Source organism: Homarus americanus, unplaced genomic scaffold, assembly GCF_018991925.1.
Source record: "Homarus americanus isolate GMGI-L3 unplaced genomic scaffold, GMGI_Hamer_2.0 scaffold51476, whole genome shotgun sequence".
Classification (NCBI taxonomy): Eukaryota; Metazoa; Arthropoda; class Malacostraca; order Decapoda; family Nephropidae; genus Homarus; species Homarus americanus.
In genome coordinates, this window is record NW_024736148.1 from 5,933,771 (window position 1) to 5,957,127 (window position 23,357).

The 23,357-nt window shown below is 38.0% G+C and overlaps 1 protein-coding gene across 1 annotated transcript in view; it reads left to right on the forward strand.

Annotated features, from left to right (window-relative positions):
* LOC121871992 (GRIP1-associated protein 1-like) overlaps positions 1-2,588 on the forward strand; it is a 119,838-nt gene extending 117,250 nt beyond the window's left edge. Inside the window, exon 17 of the mRNA XM_042374612.1 lies at positions 1,751-2,588. Within this exon, the coding sequence (XP_042230546.1) occupies positions 1,751-2,028 (278 nt within the window). The 3' untranslated portion in view covers positions 2,029-2,588. The remainder of the gene's footprint in view (positions 1-1,750) is intronic.
* The last annotated feature ends 20,769 nt before the right edge of the window (positions 2,589-23,357 follow it).

The following is a 23,357-nucleotide window of genomic DNA, read 5'->3' on the forward strand; positions in this document are numbered from 1 at the left end:
AGAGTCATCTGCAGATGCACGAGGAAATGATTGACAACCCAGGAACCCTGACTTGTGTGACTACTGGATGGCTTATATTAAGTAATTATAATCACCCACAACATGATAAACACACCTTGAATATAATCCTAATGCCCAGGACTGCATGGAAACATGTCTACCCTTATGTAAGTGTCCAAAGTATGGTACAGAAAACACTTAGCTGCCAAAAACATGGAGCCAGCCAGGAAGGCATCCATCCAACTTGAAAAGTGATTGAAAATGAGGAGAAATGGTACTATTGCCCAGTCTGTAATCATGGTAACGGGTCACAGAATGCATGTGTGATAGAGCTACAAATATGGGCTCTTAGCAGTTTGTTTCTGACCTCCAAAGAAAGTATGTAGTTCACTTTTTAGAGACAATTTTAACCAAATCATCTGATAGGACTTATATTGTCCACTGTTGATTGGGTCTCTGGATTCTGATGGCTTTTAATTTTATGGAAGGTCCAGGATAACATTATCTGACCTTGTGATGACAATGGGACAACTGTTAAAGGGAATGGATGACTGTTGAATATTATAGCTTATGTAGCTCCACCTCATCCCTTGTTGTAGTTAACTTAATATCATGAAACTTACCAGGTTTAAGGGTAACAGCCAAAACAAATCAACCCAGGCTTACATTGTGGGGGGGGGGGGATTCTATGACATTAAAATCTCCCTAAAAAGTAGCTCTGTATTTAAATATTTAGATGGCTGTAGGATCCACCAAATACAGAGCGGAGGATTCACTTTTCCTTCCTCCTCCCTTATATGCTTGAGCGAGCTGAAAACTGAAATGAGTGATCCTAGCTTGCCTTGCTGTCACCAGTGCATTATGACTGCTGAGCATAGGGGATAATAACACTTAATACAACAGCCTTTTGGGGCCTGTGATTGTAATCAGGAAATATCAAGTAATTTAAAAATACTGTACTAGTGTATCTGAATTAGTTAGTAATTTTGGAATTGTTCTAATTTTGTACCTCCAGTTTTATATGCCAGTGGTCTGAAGACTTTGGTTTTAACCCCTTAAGACTTTTAACTATACAGGTCTCCCTTCCCAGTCATAGTTTCCAATTCTTGCAGTAAAGTGAAATGTACTGACTTACCTTCTCATGGTTTGCTACTGCAAATGGAAATAAATCAAAAGGTAAGAGGTCACATTGCTTATAGGACACTACATTTATTTAACTTTGTACTTAAATTTTAGTTCTTTGACATCACCTTTTCCTGCATGTTACAGTGGTTTCCCCACTCAATGATTGCTCAATCACAATCTTGTTGGGGAATGTATCCCCTGCAATTGGGGAAGGCAACCTGTACTTGAGTGACCCAATCTATACTGTGTTATCGATTGGGAGCTCAAGATCAGTCTCTCATGTATTTTGTGACACAGTATTAAATATAATATGTAATTTGACATTGAGGTTATACCTTCTCAGTTCATGTACTTGGTAATGTATTCCACCTTACTGTCTCTTTCTGTTACATCATCTCTCTTGTTTGACTTTTTTATCTCTACTGTATCTTCCCATTTTTCTTCATCCTCCTTTTCCTCTCTCCCCAAATTTCTCTCATCTCCTTTATTCCCTCCATTCAGTTTATTTTGTTTCCAGTTAATTTGAATCTACTTACTTGTCTAACAAGCCTAAACTTCACATTTATCATTATTATTAATGATATTATTATGTTTGTGGTATTACTGTACATATATTCACTTACAGACAGCACACCCTCGACACCTACCTCCCCCCTGCATCCTGGGTTGAGCGACAAATTGAACGTTCGTCGTGTGCTGGAAATGATGCGAGGAGGTGGCGGGGAGGAATCCCTGAGAGAGATTAACCGTCGCTTGCAAGGTCTCTTGGAAGAGACTTTAACCAAAAACATACAGCTCCACAAAGATGTTGAGAATCTGTCCCAGCAGGTCCACCAATTGTCCAAGTTAGCAGCTGAGAAAACAGAAACAGATCCTTCTTCATCACCGGCTCAGAATAAATGAAGTTGTAAGAAGACAAAGGTTTGATATATATATTTGAAGAAATCTTACTAGCCTATACCAAAAATTAAAAATTTCTCATCATAGTTTTAAACTCTGACAACAGGGTCATTTGTGATGGATCGTTTATGCAAAAATGCATGAAGTAAAACAAATATAAATTATTTGTCATGCCTTTCGATGTAGTATATTGTGACGTGAAAATACCTGTATTTACTTATACACAGTAGCACCTAGGAAATTACTCACCAATTGTGGAAATTTAGGTTTGTGGTTGTCAGGATATTGCTGGGTCATACTTAGACTTTAGTTCACTGTCATTCTAAACTAATATTTTGCTTAAATCAAAAGAGATATTTTTAGTTAAGAACTCCATTGGTGCCAGACATTGTTTGATATGGTGAATGTGTAGAACAGCGTACAAATCGATGACTTTTGTACTTGTTCTTTCTTTGACAACTGGTATATATATATTACAGTTTTACCCCGCCTAACGCGGTTTCACTTAACGCGTTTTCGCATATACGCGGTGCCTTGCCAAAGCTGAACTTTCACTTAACGCGGATTTTTTCCACATATACGCGGTGAGTGTCCGAGACGCTATTTTTAGATTTGCCCCACCCGCCACCCTGCCTGACTGCCTGTTTTAGCTCATAAAATTCATACAAATTACCAGGCCAGAATATAATTTACATTGCTGGAATTCTTATAATTTGGTGATCATTTTGAATATAAACATCATATATTTTGCTTTAAACTTACAATTTTTAGATAAAAATTTTTCTCTAGGTAACTATGGTATCTTTTGTGCAAAATATATGACATTTATATTCAAAATATTCCTGGTCTTACAAGGAATCCAGCAATGTCAATTATATTATCCTAACTTTAGTTTGAGGTATTATTTATTAAAATTTAGTGGTTATCCCACACATCTCCTTGGGACGGTTGGTGGGGGGTGGGGGGGAGGGAGGGACCAACCGACCATCTGTTACCCTGTGAAGAATTATTATTTTTTTTTATTAACTGAAGATATTTGTTTTAGCTCATAAAATTCATACAAATTACCCGGTCAGAATATAATTTACATTGCTGGAATTCTTATAATTTGGTGATCATTTTGAATATAAACATCATATATTTTGCTTTAAACTTACAATTTTTAGATAAAAATTTTTCTCTAGGTAACTATGGTATCTTTTGTGCAAAATATATGACATTTATATTCAAAATATTCCTGGTCTTACAAGGAATCCAGCAATGTCAATTATATTATCCTAACTTTAATCTGAGGTATTATTTAATACTAAATGTTAAAAACTCTGGAAGGGAGGATTGGTGGGGGGTGGGGGGGAGGGTTGGGACTGACCGCGCGGTTGGAAGAGGGGGGGAGGCAAGGTGGGGTACTTTGATTGACAGATAGTGTCGTGAAGATTATTATTTTTTTATTAACTGAAGATATTTGTTTTAGCTCATAAAATTCATACAAATTACCCGGTCAGAATATAATTTACATTGCTGGAATTCTTATAATTTGGTGATCATTTTGAATATAAACATCATATATTTTGCTTTAAACTTACAATTTTTAGATAAAAATTTTTTCTCTAGGTAACTATGTTATCTTTTGTGCAAAATATATGACATTTATATTCAAAATATTCCTGGTCTTACAAGGAATCCAGCAATGTCAATTATATTTTCCTAACTTTAGTTTGAGGTTATCCCACACATCTCCTTGGGACGGTTGGTGGGGGGTGGGGGGGGGAGGGAGGGACCGACCGACCATCTGTTAGCCGGCTGTGTAGTGTGAGAGGGGAGGGAGTTGAGTCCATTATTTGAATGGACATTAACTTGGCGACTGTATTTCTCTATTTCTCTTAAGTATTAATTGTGTGCATGTACCATCATAAAATTAAGATGTTATTTTTACTACAACATAGGTATGTGCCTTCAAAAAGTGGAGTTTGGGGGTCGGGCCGGTTTCCCATGGAATTAATCCCATATGTTCTGTTGTTCACTTAACGCGGATTTCACTTAACACGGGACCCTCTGGGTTCAATTGACCGCGTTAAGTGGGGTACAACTGTATTTTAAATTCCTACTTGATATAGGCTACTTTATCTGGGCGTTAAATGCACATTTTCAGCTTATACAATATTGTTAATATATACAGTGGTCCCTTGGTTAACGAACGGTTCGACTAACGAAATTTTGGTTAACGAATTAGCTCCCATAAGGATCTTCAATTCGGTTAACAAACAAAACTTCGATTAACGAAATCCTTACGACAAACACGTTTTGTTGTGAGCATCAGCTGATCGGCTAGTCCGCCAATTTGTTTCCATTGGAGTAAATATCAAGAAGGTTGTGCTCTTTAATATTTTTGCATTTTTATATTAAAGTTATTATTCATTTTAAAATTTAGTTAACATATTGATAATATATGCAGAACAGGGAACTAGTTTTTTGTGCGCCCATCAGCTGCTTGACTCACCCGCCAAAGCATCAGTTTAACTTTGTTTACAGTGGAGGAAGCATCGTGTTTGTCTCTCTCTTGAATACAGAGTATTTTTACGTTTTTACATTAAAATTTTTGGCCATTCTGAAATTTAGTTAACATATTGATAATATATAGTGCAGTGCAGTGTTGTTTTAAATAAAATAATCTGTAATTACAGCTAGTGAACTTAAAATCTTATTGGTGAAATTACTGCATCAAGCATGGGTCCAAAGAAAGGCGATTTCGTCCTCCATCCCCACTTCCTTCTCTTCTCCCTTCTCCTCCACCCCCACTTCTAATTCCCATCATCATCAACCAGCAGCATTCTACATACACACCTCAAAGTAAGTGTACTTTACTGCATTTTGTTTATACTTTGTATGTACTTTTCTATGAGCTGGAACCAATTACCCAATATCCCATTGAAATAATGGATTCGGTTAACAAAATTTCCGGTTAACGAACGTCTCTGTGGAACGAATTGTGTTCGTTAACCGAGGGACCACTGTATATTTTTTTTTTCCCGCATTTAAAGCAAGGTATTATAGGTAAGATTTGTCCCACTATATTTGAATTCATTAAGTATCTTCACAGCTTCAGGTGTAAAAGACTACAGAACAGACTAGAAGGTTTACTTTTGAATTCTACCCACTGATGTAATTGTTTTGTAAACTGAATTATTCGCTAAAGGGTACTCCATGTTCATTTAACTGTCTTGTACGTGAAGCATCCACTAATTAACTAATTAAGAAATAAGAATGTAGGAGTTGCCTCACCAGGTACAGGCATCCCCCGCGTTACGGAAGCCCGGGTTACGGAATTTCGCTCTTACGGAATTTGTAAATTATGACCAATGATTTCGCGTTACGGCCCGTAAATCCGCCCTTACAGAAATTGGGGTAAATTTAAACAAACACAAGGCCTCACACATGCCATTCAAACTGTCAGACTTGACAAGTTTTCCCAACCATAAAGACAGTTGAAGCTTTAAACATCACTCACAATGGATCTTGAATATTCCAACTGTAATCAGACATACCTAAGTTGCCTCAACAATTGCAACCCCAGTTGCAATATCAAATTCTGTGTCACCACTAAAAAATAATACAGTAGTCCCTGGTGCACTCTTAAGATTAAGAGAAAACGGATGACTCAGGCGGCCTTAAAGTGAGAGAAAACGGACTCCTATGATGGGGCACTCAAATAAACATACACACAGCTGTATAATGCAATATTATGCAATATTAACCCCTAAATTGGTGTTTTAAGAAGGTATATCATAAATTATTTAATGTACTGTATTGTATGTGTTTATAAATGTTTATTTTCATTAATAAAAGTGCTTGAATTACTTTTTTGGGGCCAAAAAAATTCCTTAGGAATGCATCTCCAGTTTTATAATGGAAGTCAATGGGAAAATAGGTTTCGCGTTTCGGAATTTCGCGATACGGTCAATTTTCCGGGAACGGAACTCTTCCGTAACGTGGGGGATGCCTGTACAGTGTTTACAAGTTGAAGTGAAGGAAGCAGGAGGAGAGACAAAAATGTACAAATAAGGGGTTGCAATAAGAATGGAAAATAGTATTCATATGGGCTTCTGTGAAGTTTAAGAGCATATAACAGATGACCTACCAGTGATTCACAGTGGAAATGGGGCTGAGGAAAAAGTAACTACTCAAGAATTGATTGTGTCCACACAAGCTGGTCATTGTGGAATGGGTAAAGATTTCTCTCCCGGAGTCATTCAGTCAGGGCTGATGCTCATACGGATGGCTGCTGCAGTTAAATTTAGGAGAAATGTGATTTGTGGCCAGATTTGAGCTCTTTTTAACCATCTCTATAAACACCAATTCTGACTGAGAGAAATCTGCCCGTCCTTCACCACCCAGCCTGTTCTTACATACTATATAACCAAATTTTTGGCATATTTTTTAAGATTCCTTGGAAGTACTGAATTGGGCATCTAAGGCTAACGAGAACAAAGCATTTAGTTTTGATTTCTAAATGTAACAATAGAGTTGGTTGTACACATCATTGAGGCCTTTATTATGGATGAGGAAATTGTATGAAAAATAAGGAAGATGACAAAATAGATCCAGTTTCTCAAGAAAATTTGGTTTCCTTAGAGGCTTCGTGCATATATTTCAATCTTCTTAATTGGAACTCAAGTATAGTAATGATTGTAGACATGAATGTATCAACCCTGTTTCACATGAGTACACCTTTTCCCTCATTATCAGTGCAAATTGGTTATAACAAACATGTCTGTATTTTGAGAGCCATCTATATTCATTCATGTCAGAATTACTACATTACTTTAAGTACAAGTATACACAGTAGTGAGGACTGTCATTTGATTTCATTAATTCGTGTGAAACAGAAACCACTTGTACAAAGATTTCAGAGTGTGTGAAGTGAATGAAAGCTTTCCAGTAAGTTAAGGGATCCAGTGAGAGACAGGAGAAATATCAAATTTAAAGGATAGTTTAGGGCTTAAAAAATGAAAGAGAAATAGAAAAAAAACATCACTGAGGAACAGGTGGTGGGTTGCCAAATATATTTAAGTATGAATTTATTAAAAGAAAAAATTCAGTGAAAGAAAGGATGAGCCTTTTCTCCCACAGTGGGCAACAGAGGACAGCTGCCATGAGCTAAGTTATTGTTACTGTACTAGAATTTATTTAATATTTTTTCAACCATTTTCTGCTCTTAAGATAAAACAGCTTTCCATTTTTAATGTGAATTAGGGTTACAAGTACAGTACAATACTGTACAAGCTCTTTCTGGGTGAAATTTTTTAATTGCCCTTATTTACCAACACCACGAGCTAAGCCAGTGACATACAAGTTTAATAACACAGGAATAGGATTTGGAGGTTTTGATAAGCAACACACAGACTAAACTTTTGGCAAAGACTGGATTTAGTTACCTCTTACCACTTTTGACAGCCATTTTCCACGTTTGTGTGGGTTAGTAACTTAGTTGTGATTACCTGATTTCAGCTTTACATATTATGCAGTGTTTTGCAGCATCTCTCATTAGTTTCTAACTTTGTTATCATTTCTTACAAACCTTTATTATATAATACAACTGTGTTTCAAATTAGGTTTGGAAATTCATTTACAGTTGTACCCCACTTAACGCGGTCAATTGAACCCACAGGGTACCGTGTTAAGTGAAAACCGCATTAAGTGAGCAACAGAACATATGGGATTAATTCCAATAGAGACTGGCCCGACCCCCAAACTCCACTTTTTGACGACACACAACAATGTTGTAGTAAAAATTTTATCTTAACTTTATGATGGTATGAACAAACAAGTAATATAGAAGAGGTTAGGTTAGGAAAAATAAAGGTTAAGTTAGGAAAAATAAAGGTTTGGTTAGGAAAACTAAAAGTTAGGTGTAACACTTACTTTAGAAGAAGAGATGGGTCGGCATACGGGGATGGAGGCTGATTCCGAGGCAGAGGGCAGATTACTGGCCCTCAGGTGAATCACCATTACTAGGTGCATCACCATCACTGTCACTTACAGTTGTCAGGGCTTCCCTGACAAATCCCTCAAAGTCACTTTCACTGTCACTATCACTGGCTCTGGCTGGCTGTGGTGGGTTGCGGGCGAAGAACTCGGTAATGCTTTTTTGACGGCTAGTGTTAATGTTGTCTTGATACACGTGATGTACGGCTCCATAGCCTGCACCAGCCGGGTATGGAAGACTTCATAGCGGTCATCGTCATTATCGCGGGAAAGGAAGGACTTCATTTTTTCTGCACACTCCATGGCACCCTTAATATCACTATGACTTAACTTGTGTTCTTCGGAGAATGACGCACCTTCTTCCTCTTCACTGACGTGCTCATCTTCCAACATCTCGTTGGCAGTCACTTCAGGATCTCTGATCACATCCAGGATGTCTTCGTTGGTAGTCTCGGAGAAGCCTTCAGCTGTAATATTGTGCGCAGCTTCTCTGGCAAGGTCCACTGCTACTGCAACAGTCTGAACCTCACCAGTCACAGGTTGACTCCTCCTCTCACCTGGTATGCCATGCAACACATGTCTCCATGCGTGACAAATCGTAGCAATAGACAGCTGATCCCATGCCTCCACCAAGAAGTCTACAGCTTGTTTGACGTTAAACTTCTTCCAAAACTGTTTGACGAGAACTTCTTGAGTCGCCACCTCTTGTTCCTTGTCCTCGTCGCTTTTGCTCTCGTTATCGGTGTCACCCAGGTTACGCAACTCATCCTTGGTGTTGGTAGAGTCGTTCAGGAGCTTGAGCTTCTTTGCAGAGTATGCAGCTTTCACATTGCAGATCAACTCCTGGTCCATGGGCTGGATTAATGACGTAGTGTTAGGAGGAAGGAAGACCACTTTTACGTTGGGGTGACGATCCATAAGTAGGGGCGAGTGTCCAGGTGCGTTGTCAAGGAGCAACAAAATGTTGAATGGAACATTCTGTTGCTCGCAGAATTTCTTCACGTCGGGAACAAAACAGTCGTCAAACCAGAAGAGGGACAGAGAAGAGGACATCCACGCCTTACGTGCGGTTAGCCAGTGGACATTAAGCGTGTTCATGTCCATGTTCTTGTAGGCGTGCGGCTTGTGGGCTGTGTGAATCACCGATAACTTTGGTTTACAGGTACCGGAGGCATTGGTGGTAAAGAGGACGGTGATGCGTTCCTTCTGCATCTTCCGACCCCTTACCTTGCTGGCAGACTGGACAACGAAGGTCTTGGACGGTAGCTTTTTCCAGAAAAAACCAGATTCGTCCATGTTAAACACCTGGTCGTCAGTGTATTGTCCTTCCTCCATAACCTCATGTAAGAACGGAGGAAAATCTCTAGCCGCCACACGGTCAGCACTCGCTTCCTCACCACCAATGTTGATGTTGGTGATCTTGTTCCTCTTCTTAAACCTATGCAGCCAACCAGAGGAAGCATTGAAGGGTTTGGGCTCTGCAATTCCCAGCTTACGTGACACTGCTGCGTACAGTTCACGTGCGTACTCCTGCACTGAGCGCGTGTCCACCACCATGTTGCGTCGCGCCTGACGAATCAAATAACTCGCCAACAAATTTTCCACCTTTACCAGTACCCTGTTCTGGCAATACTTGATCATTGAAGCACCTGCAGACTTTGTGATTTTCATGTGTTCTTTAATCTTGGCTGAATCCTTCTTAATAGTGCGAATCGTAGATTCGTTGACGCCATGCCGGCACGCGAGATGAGCTTGATGTGTTCCTTTCTCCAAATCTTGAATGATCTGGTATTTCACTTCGTAGCTTAGGCCACGGCGTGTCTTCTTGGGCTTAGGGCGGCTGGGTCCAGGTAAGGAAAGGTTTCTCTCTGGTGGCGGTGGTGGTCCGGCGGAAGCCATTTCACAGAACAATGGATGCACGTATACACGGGGTGGCCTGGAGGGATGAAACTACCGCGGCAGCGTCCTCTTTCCTCCCTCCCTCCCTCCCCGGGTGGACACGTCATATTACTTTAAACCAATTACAGCTAGCAGCAGAGGAGGATAGGGATGCATGGCCAATCACAGTCCGATATGTCATATGACGTCAGTGATAACGCAACAAAGACACACACTGCGCAACCTTACAGCGCGGCTTGCCCAGGCGGAGGGAGGCGGGAGGGGAGGGAGGGAGGAGGAGGAGGAGGAGGAGGAGGGAGAGGCGAGGCATGCGGCAGGAGGGAGCAGGCGGGTGGGGCGAATCTAAAAATAGCGTCGAGCCGGACACTTTGCGCGTATATGGGTAGATGAACCGCGTTAAGTGAAAGTTCGGTTCTGGCGAGGCACCACGTATATGTGAAATCGCGCTAAGTGAAACCGCGTTAAGCGGGGTAATACTGTAAATGAAACAGTTAAATATCTAAAGAGATTTTGCACACCTCTGCTCCTTATATAATCAAACAATTTGATGTTTGTTTGAGGAAAATTGAAATTAGGTTTGAAAATTATGTTTCTAGAAATGCAACAAATCAAAAGAGCTGACTTGAGGGAGCTTCCTGCTTCAGAAGTGGCAGGCAGTCATGATGGATGGTGATAAGTTGGAATTGGTTGGATTATGTATGGGTTAAGCTCATGATTCAGTTTTTAGTTGTGTTAACTTCCTTAATGGGATGCATGTCACATTAGCACTTGGAGCATTTATTTAGTGTCACCTTCTCTCTTCATCAGGTTGGCTGCAGATGAGTCATTCAAGAAGGATGTTAAGTCATAAATGGAAGATTATTCCTGAAATCCAAATTTATGGTTGAGCCTGTCAACCTGGAATAAATGATTCAGATATCCTCTTCCTTCCCAGTGCATTGTGGTAATTTGGTTGGAACTGAGGATTAAAGCCAAGAAGGACAGCTTATGGCTGAGTCATGTGACAATTATTACAGTATATGCCCTATTAGCGTGACATCACAACTCCTCTAATTTTGACCTTAAGCGGTAACTGTTACATCTGGTACCTTTTTTTTATGCACTGTTTACCCTGGGGAGATATAACTAATCAATGGATTAGCCTTACCCACTAATGTTGAGGTTTTACTGAGTTTACAATTTATAGATGTAGTGGGTGTTATAAACTACTGTTGTTGCTTAATCCAAATTCAATCAGAAAACATGATTTCAGGACTACTCTTCCTTTTCATAATTTAGTACCGTTTAAAATTTTATGAGTTATGTGAAAAATATAATCTCTGATGCCCAGTCATTAACAAAACAAATTTTAGATTCTTAAGATTGAGGTTGTAATGTACATATCCATACGTCGACAGCATAAAAACTATCATGTATCAGGGCTCCCATGGTCACCAAACATCTGAGAAAAAGTTTTGTTTGGGAAAGTCATGGAAAATGGCCAAAGTTGAAGGTCATAAGACATTGCCTGAGCCTAATATTTTATAATTCATCAGTTACTGGGTTGCGTCTTTTCCATTGTGTTTAGTTCTTAACCTCTGGATTTCATTGTACTGTAAGTACATTTTCAGGTCTCTGTTATTTTCATAATACCCAAAAGTTATAATATTGTTATGTGGCATTCTGGAAAAAAAAATTCCAGAAGCTAAGAGACAAAGTCAGAAATGTGGATTAACCCTTTACTGTAGAAGCTGAATAAATCGTAGGGTGTGAGCTAAAATAAAATACAAAGGGATGCTTTGCCTCTGAAGGGTTAATCGAGATAGGTTCTAACTTTTTAGCAGGCAGGGGCTCTGCTCAGCTGAATAAAGTTGTTTGACATTAGCCAGAATAAAATACCCAAGGGATACTTGGCCCTTTAAAGGGTTAAAACAGAACGTAAACTTCAATAATATAACATTTGATGAACATTTTGAGTAAAACAGAGAAAACCTCATTAATAATGTCGAGGTAGGGACTGAACTTGCTAGCAGCGATCACAAAGAAATACGATTCCAATTAGAATTTAATGGCAGTTGTAAGGAAAATTCCATTAAAGTCCCAGATTTCAGAAGGGCAAACTTTGATAGTTTGAAGAGACAGCTTAGAGAAGGGGTATCACGCTTGGGGGTGAATTACATGATCTCACACAATGTACCCACAGAGGGCAACCTCACTTTACCTGAAGGCCTGACAACGATAACCTTACAAAATATGACGGTTGGGGATGACATGATCATGAGATCTGAGGCTGAAGTTCCACAACAATGTAAATAATGAGCTACTTAATGCACAAAGGCAGAACATACCATACAGAAAACTCAGATCAAACAACAATGACCCTAAATGGGTAAATAATTATTTAAAGAATATTATTGGACAAAGGAAGGCTATAGGTAGGAGAATAAATTGTGGTGAAGTTTACCTCCGAGATTATTATAAGGTATTGGCCAGCAGGGTTAAGACCGAGATAAGAAAAGCAAAGAGGAAAAATTAACTGAAGGTAGCAAGGGAGGCGAAGTCAAACCCCAAGGGATTCTTTCAAATGTATGAAACTAAAACACAAGAAAAGATTGGACCATTACAGTCAGATGCTGGCGAGCTAACTGATAACGGCGGAGAAAAATGAGCAATAATCTGAATAAATATTTTTTCAACAGTTTTCACCAATGAAAATTTAAACATGATACCCGAGGCACTGACCATATACAGAGATAGTGAAGAAAATAGATTAAGCGAGATAGTAGTGACTAGTAACGATGTTAGTAAACAAATAGACAAACTAAAGTCGAATAAGTCACCAGGTCCCGGTGAGATATTTGCCAGAGTATTAAAGGAATGTAAGGAAGAGCTTAGTATGCCCTTAGCAAAGTTGTTTAACATGTCCTTAAAAATGGGTTAAGTACCAGAATCCTGGAGAGTAGCGAATGTAATACCGATTTTCAAGAAGGGAGGTAGATCACTATCCGCTAACTACCGTCCAATCAGTTTAACATCAATCAGGCAAATTACTGGAAGCAATAATTTCAAACTCAATTTCAAAATCTCCTGGAGAAGCGCAAGTTGATCAATGATTCCCAACTTGGCTTCACAAGCGGGCATTCATGTCTAACTAATCTATTGACATTCTTTGCAGTTGTTTTCGAATTAGTGGACGACGGGCACAATTATGATGTGATATTTCTCGACTTTAGCAAAGCCTTCGACAGAGTCCCCCACGAAAGACTAGTAAGAAACGTGGAGGCTCATGGCATTGGAGGAGATATTCTAAAATGGATTAGGGCATGGTTACAGGACAGGAAATGGCGAGTGAGCATTAATGGCACTAAATCTGATTGGAGCAATGTCACTAGTGGAGTACCCCAAGGCTCAGTACTTGGACCGTTATTATTTATTATATACATAAACGACATTGATATCGGCATAGACAGCAGCATAAGTAAATTTGCTGATGACACTAAAATAGGGTGTGTAATTAAATCTGATGAGGACTCCGCAAAACTAAAAGAAGATGTAAATTTTTTTTCGAATTATCTGAAAAATGGCAAATGAAATTCAATATGGACAAATGTAAAGTACTTAGTCTAGGAGATGTAAGCAGAGAAACCAGATGAACAAAGATGTTATAGAGAAATCAGACTACGAGAAAGATTTAGGAGTACAGTACTGTAATGATAAGTAGGAATCTTAAGCCAAGTAAACAATGTATATTTGCTCGAAACAAGGCTAATAAAGTACTTGGGTTCATACAAAGGAGTGTTAATTACAAGACTAGCTAGGTCATCCTAAAACTATATCTTGCACTTATGAGACCTCACTTGGATTACGCAGTTCAATTCTGGTCACCGTATTACAGAATGGATATAGAATCCTTAGAGAGAATTCAGAGGAGAATGCCAAGACTAATCCTGGGCATTAGGAACCTTGAGTACAGAGACAGGTTAAAGCATCTTAATTTGCACTCCCTCGAGAGATGTAGAGTGAGAGGCCATATGATAGAGGTGTATAAAAGAAAGTCAGGGCTAAACAAAGATGATATAACAAAGGGTACTCAAACTATCCAACCAGGAGCGAACTCAGCAATGGCTTTAAATTAGACAAATTTAGATTTAGGCACGAAATAGGTAAACATTAGTTTGGAAATAGAGTAGTGGACGAGTGGAACAAGTTACCAAACATCATCATTAACTCAAATACGCTGGATATCTTCAAACATAGGTTGGATGGATATATGAGCAAATGGGACTGCCCAGTATGAGCCAATAGGCCCGCTGCAGTCTCCTCCATTCTTATGTTCTTATGTACCCAGTACAGTAGGTTAATGAAAACCTGATCCAGAACTGGTGATTTTAGTTAATTTAAAGATGCTTTGCATAGATTTTATTTTTATTATTGCCCGTGCACAATATGGAAAATCCTATTACTTTTACTGCATTCTTGTAGTGGCTTGGGTGGTTCAAAAAGTTAAAGGTTGGATTTTGGCTTCTCCCCAAGGCCACACATGTCTCTATTAAAGGTATGAGTTTATGTTAAAAGTATGAACCCGATTGGATAACATTCACAGATCGCTTAAAAATTTGATTTGTTGTGTTCGTCACAGAAAAACACAATCTTACTCAAAGGCGTCCATATTTTGCACAACCTTTAGATATGTTCTGAGGTGTCTTAGTTTTGTGCATCCATGATTCTGTTGAACATAGGAACATGGCTGGCCTTGTGGAGTGGAGTTTTTCCCAATTTTATTTTTTGCTCTGTATGGATGAACGACTCTAGTGGTAGCTTGTTGCTTTTTCATTAATATCTTAATGACTGACACTCCAAAAGCTACACTACATGATGAGTTGATGGTGGCCAAGATTCTCTTTCAGTAATATCTGTTAACAGTTCAATGGATACAGCATATGCCTATATTTCCTATGTACACAGACAGTTATTCATTGGACCAACAAATCTCTTGTTGTTTTCTAAATCTGTGCTACATCTTTTTCAGTGATTCAGCAAAGAGTACATTAATTTGCAGGATGGAATCCTTAGAGAATTCTAAACCAAAATGTCTCTATGGTAAAATGTCAGATTCTGCATAGTTTCCATGTTACAATACATTTAAAATGTTGTATTATTGAGAGTGAATTTGAAGTGAAACCCCCGTAGGTTTTTTATATCATTTATTAACAGATCTCCTCTTTGTTACCTAAAGGAAATGTTCAAAGTTGCCCCCTTCTGCCTCAATGCAGGCCTGTACACATCGTACCAATATTGTCTGGCGCATTCTTGAATGCCTGGACTATGTTTAATTTGCTCGCACATGTCACAAACACATGGGCATATGCAGAATCTGACATTTTAACATAGAGACATTGTGGTTTAGAATTATCCAAGGATTTCATCCTCCAATTTAATGTAGTCTTTGCTGAATCGCCCTGTATATGTAGAAGTACAGTAATCAGCTTTGCCTTCATGACCAACTATCTCTGTGTCAGCATTATTGCATCTGTTTTATTAATTTGACACCGTGGATCAGGGGACTCTTGTACTGTTCAACAAACATTTGGGCTGATGCCTCAGGGTTTCCAGGACCCCAATTTTAATGCAACTGCCTATACTAAAATAAAAGCCAGTTAAATATAAAAAACAAGTAGGATCTCTCCCAACCCAACTGTCACACTGGTGAGCCAGTTGCAAGAGGCTTAGAACTGAGAGATTGTTTCCACTACATTTCCGTGCATATGGTACATAATCTACACACAGTAAAAAAGGCCTCAGACTTATTTGCCCCTCAGTACCCACCTCACCTCAACACCATGCCAGTTTAAATGAGATTTCAGGATTAATCCCTCAATTATAACTGATGCAGTGGATTGGATGACACGTGTACAGTCAGGCTATCGAGAGAAAATGCTAGAGGCTCCTAGGAGTCATTCAACTTAACTGCACGATAGGATCATCCAGAAATACGGAGATGAACACCTTGTAGAATATCTGTACTGTACACCTCTCTGAGGGATTGACTTCAGAACCACACCACACTGGAAGGCTTGGAAAAATGCAATCCCTCAAGATCATGTGTGCAGGAGGTGCTAAACCAGCTGAGTCTAATGGCTTTGACTATGATAATACATGTAAATATCAGCCCAAAAGACTCTACACTAATATCTGTACCTCTGGTTAACAATTAAAGAAAACTTATTAAACCACTCTACCAACAAATGTAACTCCATTCTCTACTAAATTTTATAAGTATAGCCCAGTTACACAAGTGAACAGGTCCAATGAACCCTCGCAATCATAACAATACAGAATATGAGTCATTCAATCCATGCCAGTTACAGAATGGGACTTCAGGATAACTGTAATGGGAAGAGGAGGCTACCCTGACAAAAAGCTGACGGTACACCATCTTAATTTTGGCCTCTGAGCAGATCCAGGTATGTCCTTTCCCACTGTAATGCCAGAGATTCAAGATGTGGAATAATTTTAAAATTGTGTTGGAAAAGTTATGGGACAATTTTCAGTATTTGTATGGGAGCCCTGATTGGTGTTACCAGTAAAGCCCCATCCACACTATCGGACAGTGACTGGCGGACTGTGCCCTCACCGGGCATGACTGTGATGTTGTCCACACTGCTGAGTAGGTGGTGAGGCAGTAAAGTCGGGCAGTAGCTAGTAGGTGGTCGGCAGCCCCGGAATGCGGTATCGCCATGCCCAACACAGTTGGAAAGAAAAAAATAGCGCTGTATAGCATATTAATTGCTGTATTTGTAACAAAGAAAAGTAAGGACAGAGTGCAGAAAATGATCTGGTGTAAAGAGTGGTCAAGTAGGAGAGAAGTATTGGGAAGTCATATGACGATATGTGAACTACAAGATGGAAATGAGCGTGATTTCACCAACTACTTGAGAATGGATATCGACGCCTTTTACACACTCCTAGCTAAAGTGGAACCATACATAGCAAAGGAAGATACCCATCTGAGGCAGAGTATACTAGCAGCAGCCCGTCTCGAAGCAACGCTCAGATTTCTAGCAACTGGATGCACATACTCGTCACTGCAGTATACCACGAGGATATCGAAGCAGAGTTTGTCACTCGTAATACCAGAAACATGCAGTACTCAAGGAATTATCAGCCCCTCCGTCCTGTCTGCCTCTAGAGCTAAAGCCCCTTCATAATGAGAGGGAGAGAGAGAGAGAGAGAATGCTTACGTACCTCAGGATCAGAACATAACTCCGTAGCCACATCTTCAGTAGTGCGATTGGTACCGGCATCCAAGTTTGACACAGATGCTCTGATTGTGTCACCATCATTCAGAAATGACAGGTCATTAAAGCACCATAATTTGGGCCTGTAAATTTCATTTGTCCCAGCTCCTGACTTCTGTGATTTATGTACCAGTCTCATTTCACGTCTATCTCTATTTTCCGCTTTATATCCCCTGTGGTAATGGAGGCCGTAATCTTCCTTATCTCCTCTGCAATTTCCTTGAGTGCTGCTGCACGTTTGTCTCTATCTTTGTACATGTCACTTTTGACATTCCATAGGCATGGGTAATGGCGATAAAGGTCAATTAACCGTATGGTATCTTGTCTGGACCAGTGGAGGTTTGCAGGTTCTGTGGTGCACGTGGGCGGAGGGCAAGACATGATGACGAGGTAAACCGAGCATCCACCACCTGTGGCTCGTGGTGCGTGGTGAGACCGTGAGAGACTGACAGCCAGGTGTAACTTTTGTGGCTGGCAGCCACCGGGCAGTCTGCTGATTTCTCTCAACTACGGGCACGGACTGTCTGATGGTTTGCCGTCAGAGTTGCCACAAGGTGTGCGATGATGTACTCATCACTCGAGCCCGACGGTCACTGTCCGATAGTGTGGACGGGGCTTCATGTTTTATGTTATTTCAGAAAATACAATGATTTTCATTATCTTATTGCACTACTTACCAAGTTTTTTCTTTTGTGTTTGAAATGTTGTTACCGTAATGTTGTTCCACCTTTAGACATAGTTCCTATTTATTTGAGTGCCTTCTTACTGTCTCAAAAACGAGAACTTTCTCAATGGGAACTTTATATAATTTGGTGTTTTTAGAAATAGAAATACTGTAGCATTAAAATTTTTACTAGTCATACAGTATTATGATGTGGTTATAATGAAGGTGCCAGTACAACTTTAAAACTTTTTTGGTAGAAGCACACTTTCGTTTGTGATGGTTGCTATAGTGATTAATTTTATGTGGGTGTTGCTCCATTATATAGCCTAAAGGATGACATTTCATGTCATTTGGGTAGTTGTGGAGAAGGATGCTTGACTTGCATTATTAATAGACGTAAACATGGTTGCTTTCTGGTAAATTAGCAAAGATTATTAAAGCTTTATTTAGCTATGAATGGTTAATTATTGTGTTGAGTATTGAGTATCTGGTGACTTATGAATCTCATTTAGGAAACCGTGCAAAGGTGTTCTGTAATACCAAATGCAATACAATGCTGTGAAGATTTTGGTGGAGGTGGGGGGATGTAATGTACTCATACGGTGGTTCAGGATGTATGGCAGGCAGTACAAGCGTGAAGAGTTTGTGAAAGCCAATATAATACAGAAACAAAATATATACATTATGAGAAAGTTAAACCGAAATTTGAGGAAAAATCTCACACAAAAATAACTGTGTACGCACTTGTGATTTTCCATTCTGCATTTACAATTAGATGTAGCAAAAAGGAATAATGCAGAATATGCAATACTTATTTTAATTTGTTGTAATGTATGAATTAACAGGTAATGATAAAATCACAACTGACATTAAGAGTCATTTAGACATGGACTTTACTTTAAATATATTATTGAATGTTTTGTTTTCTAGTCAGAACTTGTTCTTCTTTTACTGAAAAAAAAATGTGCAATACTGATATTTGTAGGCCTAGCATGTTGAACAAGAGCGCAGCTTTATAATGACTGAACCGTCCATTTCTGTATAGTAAGTAGTATAGGTTGGTAATGTGGGAAGACCTGATATTGTTGTGTTTATGTAAATCAGACCTGATATGGAGCATATAATGGCAATGTGAGAGGAAGAGATATATTATAATGTAAATTAGGCTCTTGGAGGATCCTTAGTTCATATGAGACCTTTTAACTGTGAAATGTAAGTAGAATAAGTTTCTTCTTATGTCTAAGAAAGAGGTGAAGATGAGAGAAAGTTGATATTTTTGCTATGAAACAAAAAAACACAGGCACTTGGTTAAAGGTTCTGGATGTTGTTGAGAAATACTCTTGATAACAGTTGTCAGCTTTAGAGCACACTGTACACAAAACTTTTGTGGGTTGATTTCATATATAATATATATATTTCATGTAGATCCACAATGAAAACGTGGATAAGATAAATCTTGATAAAATCACACGGGAAAATGGAAACAACGGGCACCTAAGCTTTCGTCTTGAATAAAGACGAAAGCTAAGTTCTTCCATTTTTCCGTGATTTTATCAATATATATATATATATATATATATATATATATATATATATATATATATATATATATATATATATATATATATATATATATATATATATATATATATATATATATATATATATATATATATATATATGAGATTACCCTTATGAAAATCAGTCCACCATTCATGCTACTGTTCAACTCAATCATTTTCTGTTAATATTCAAATTTCTTTAAACATAACTGGCACAAAATTACTTGTGTAGTAGTAGAGAATTACTTTTTGTGTGATGCAGTATCACTAACAGATATTTGTGAAGACTTTTTACTAACTTAATCTGATAGTGTATTGTGGTGTGGAAGTTGTCTGTGTTGTCATTGTTGGGCCTATGATCCTATGATAAATAGCCACAAGATAAAACAAAAAATGGACAATTGACCATCAGTACACTAAATTATATTAACAAACTTTGCATCCTATTTAAACTTCCAAACCTAACCAAACTTTTTTACTTAATTTTGTAACTTTTGGCTTAACCTCATATCTAACCTACTTTCTAACTAACCAAACTTATTAGCCTAACTGATCCAACTTCTTAACCCATGTTAATTTTGGTTAACACTGAGCCCATTCAGGTGTTTTTTTTTTAAGAGGTAATTATTTATTAAGTACAGTATGACCTTTCTTGTACTGTACTACATATGGATCAGTAAAGACAGAGATTAAGGTTAAAATCTGGAGACACAGGCGTAAAGTCCCTGTCCGCTAAACTCAGTAAAATCGGTGTGATGAAGTAAAGCCTTTAAAGGGGAGAAATATTATGTTTTAAATTTATTTGAAAGGATAAAAAGACATTAATGTAGTAAGGGAATATGGGGCTCAACCACTCATTGCATATTAAGGGAATTTTCTGACAGTAAAGTTGGAGGAATAAAATAAGAGGAAGATTGAGAAAAATATGACCAGGTTATATCAGGATGAATATGTAAGACTGAGCTTTACTCTGCCAACCCATCTGTGACTAACAGCATGTGGTAGTCTCCAATGATGTTCTTAGATGATCATTTACCCTTTATCTATAGTAGTAGGTGTTATGTGATTGTCAATTGTATATTGGTTAGATTGTAAAAGTGCCACACCCAATACAGTCTTTTCCCAATCAAAGCAAGATGGAACTTATTTTTGTTCTTTGGTGCACAAGAACATCCCTGTTAATAGGTATAGTTAAACAGACAGGCATGTTATGCATTATGAAGAACCATGTACAGTATTCTGTAAGAGGTTGTGCACTGTGCAGAGTAAATGATGGCTTTACATTATTACCAAAATATAGAAACTAGAAGAGAAAATTGTTTATAACCCTTATCAACGTAGGCTGGTCTGAAAGTTCTCTTACTTAGTCCATCTGAACTGGTATTCATAGAAGCCAATTGACAAAGCTAACACTGTTTACACTATCAAGTGGTGTTACCCTTCAATCATGGGTGTATGTAGTAATACAAATGTGCCCTCACTTCTTCTCTTAATATCACTGCCATGACAAAGGAAAGTAAGTGCTAATCTATTGTTTTGAATATTCTTTCAAAATATCAGTTATCTGCACCTCTCTAGTTTTGCTGTACTGCATAATTGAAGAGTAGGTACAGTAGTTTATACTGTATACTGTATCACCTTAGCCTTCTGCCACTTTTACCAGAAATTTTCTTAATATAACCAAAAATTTGCTTGCTTCCCTTCTGCATGACAAGACAATTCATGTCTACTCGTACTGTATTTATTTGTGTGTGTTTCAATAGAGGATTAGATTTCATAGTGTAATGAATATATATTATATACAATATCAAGTGACAAAATTAACCTCTTCTTTACCACAAACTAAAACTGTGGTAGTTTTAATGCAATGTTGAGTGTGGTATACAAATACTGTGCTGTACCTCGAGTAAGCTTTGTAGTAAAGAAGTTCACAGGTCGTATTGCTTCACTAGTGAGCTGTGTGAGCCATTCATATCCCATGTAACTTATTGGCTTATCCAAGTACAGTACAGTAATGTCTACTGCTACAGATACTTTGAGGACTTGCATATGTATTACCTGTTTATTGTCTTCTTTTTTTTTGTATTTAAGGAATCTAAAGTTTATTCAAACTAGGTAGTGAATACTGTAATACAGTACTGTATAGATTAATTACCATCGGGTAAATTAAAAAAATCATTTAAATTTTATGTGAATTCGAAGTACCGTACTAATGAAACGAATGAAATATGATGTGAAGTTAATAAGAAATTATATGTTCATCTTACTATAACATCTCTCATATTTGTACAAAGAACACTGACATCAGGTTAAAAGATAAATTAAGGCACACATGTGTCTGATATACACAAAATAAGTTTTTCTTAATGTTAGACAGGCATCTTCATGAATCAGCATGTCTTTTATTTTTTCAAGAAAATTTTTAAAATATGGCAGATGTAGAGTGAGCAAGTTTTATAATGAAGGTGCAACCAATCAAATAGAGATTTAATGCAATTAGTTGTTGACTCCTGTAATTGCATTTGTCAAAAGCATTTGAAGATGTTGCAATATACTGTAGTGTACAGGTGCTCCTCTACTTACGAACGAGTTATGTTCCTAAGGCTTGTTTGTAAGTCCAACTTTACTCTTGTAGATACCAAACATATTGTAAAAAAATTAATAGTTTATGGATATTTAGTACAGCTATACCCTTTAATACAGCCTTAAAACCTGGCTCACTCTTCTCCTCTGGAATTTTCTTCAAAATAATCCCGTCTCATCCACATTAAACACCTGTTCTGGCAGGTAACCCCCCCCCCCCTCAGTGATGATGTTTGTATCTCTGAAAGTTTATAAGTTGAACGTTCTTAAGTAGAGGAGCACCTGTTATAAAATACAGTAAAAGAAATGAAGGTGAAATATTTTTCTGAAAGTTGACCGAGTATATATTGTTTGATAAATGCATACAGTATATTTAAGCAGACACAAAATATTCACTTGTCATTAAGTGCTCATGGTAGAAAATTTAACATATTTCTGCAGAATATTTTGCATAACTTGCATTTCCTTTGACTCATGAATTAATGATTAATCCATTAGATTTTATCATAGATTATTAATCCCTTCATTACTGCATGCTATTAAACTCCATTGAATATACTGTATAATATTGCCATTTAAGCATACCTGGTGATTGTAACTCAGTTGGTAGACTTTGCCTAGGCTGTGAATGATCAAGGGTTTGATTCCCAACTGGAGTGGAGGATTGGGTTCGATGTTTATACACTAGCCCATATGTACAGCAGTAAATAAGTACATTATATGGTGCAAATGATGATGTTGAAACAACCTTTGAGTAAGTGGGTTCACTCACTAACTGTTGAATGCTAAGAGTCAGGAGACCAGTTGCTTGCCTGGCCACCCTGCATCATACCAGGAGAAAGCATGTAATGTAATGTACTGAAAGCTTGTAATGTAATGTACTGTATGTATGAAAATAATCAAACTTGCAATGCCAGCTCAGCCATGCAGCAAGGAAGGGGTTTAGTGTACAGTAGAATGAAGTCTAGAGATTATTATTTATTATAAATGTAATACAGGTACTGTACCCTGTATATACTGTACATGACTAATTTATGTAGGTGTAATGAATACCAAATTTTTAAATTCCACTAAAATACATAGGGATTTGCTTGCTAATGTCATATGGCTGTGCCCTCACATTCCCAAGATTGTATTTGTGTGAGATACTGCAAGAATTGTGTGCTGTACTGTATATAAATTTGTCTATAAAACTAGTGGTTGTAGTTGAAAAAATTCTTTAACCTCATAATTTTTGCAAAGTAATATTATAAAAAAAAACTAATGTGATAGTGATCCTGAGTTTATTTTAATACCCTTGTTTTGTGGTAAAGCAATGATAGTGTGATGTATACTGTACAATAGTTTGAAAAAATATAACTTACA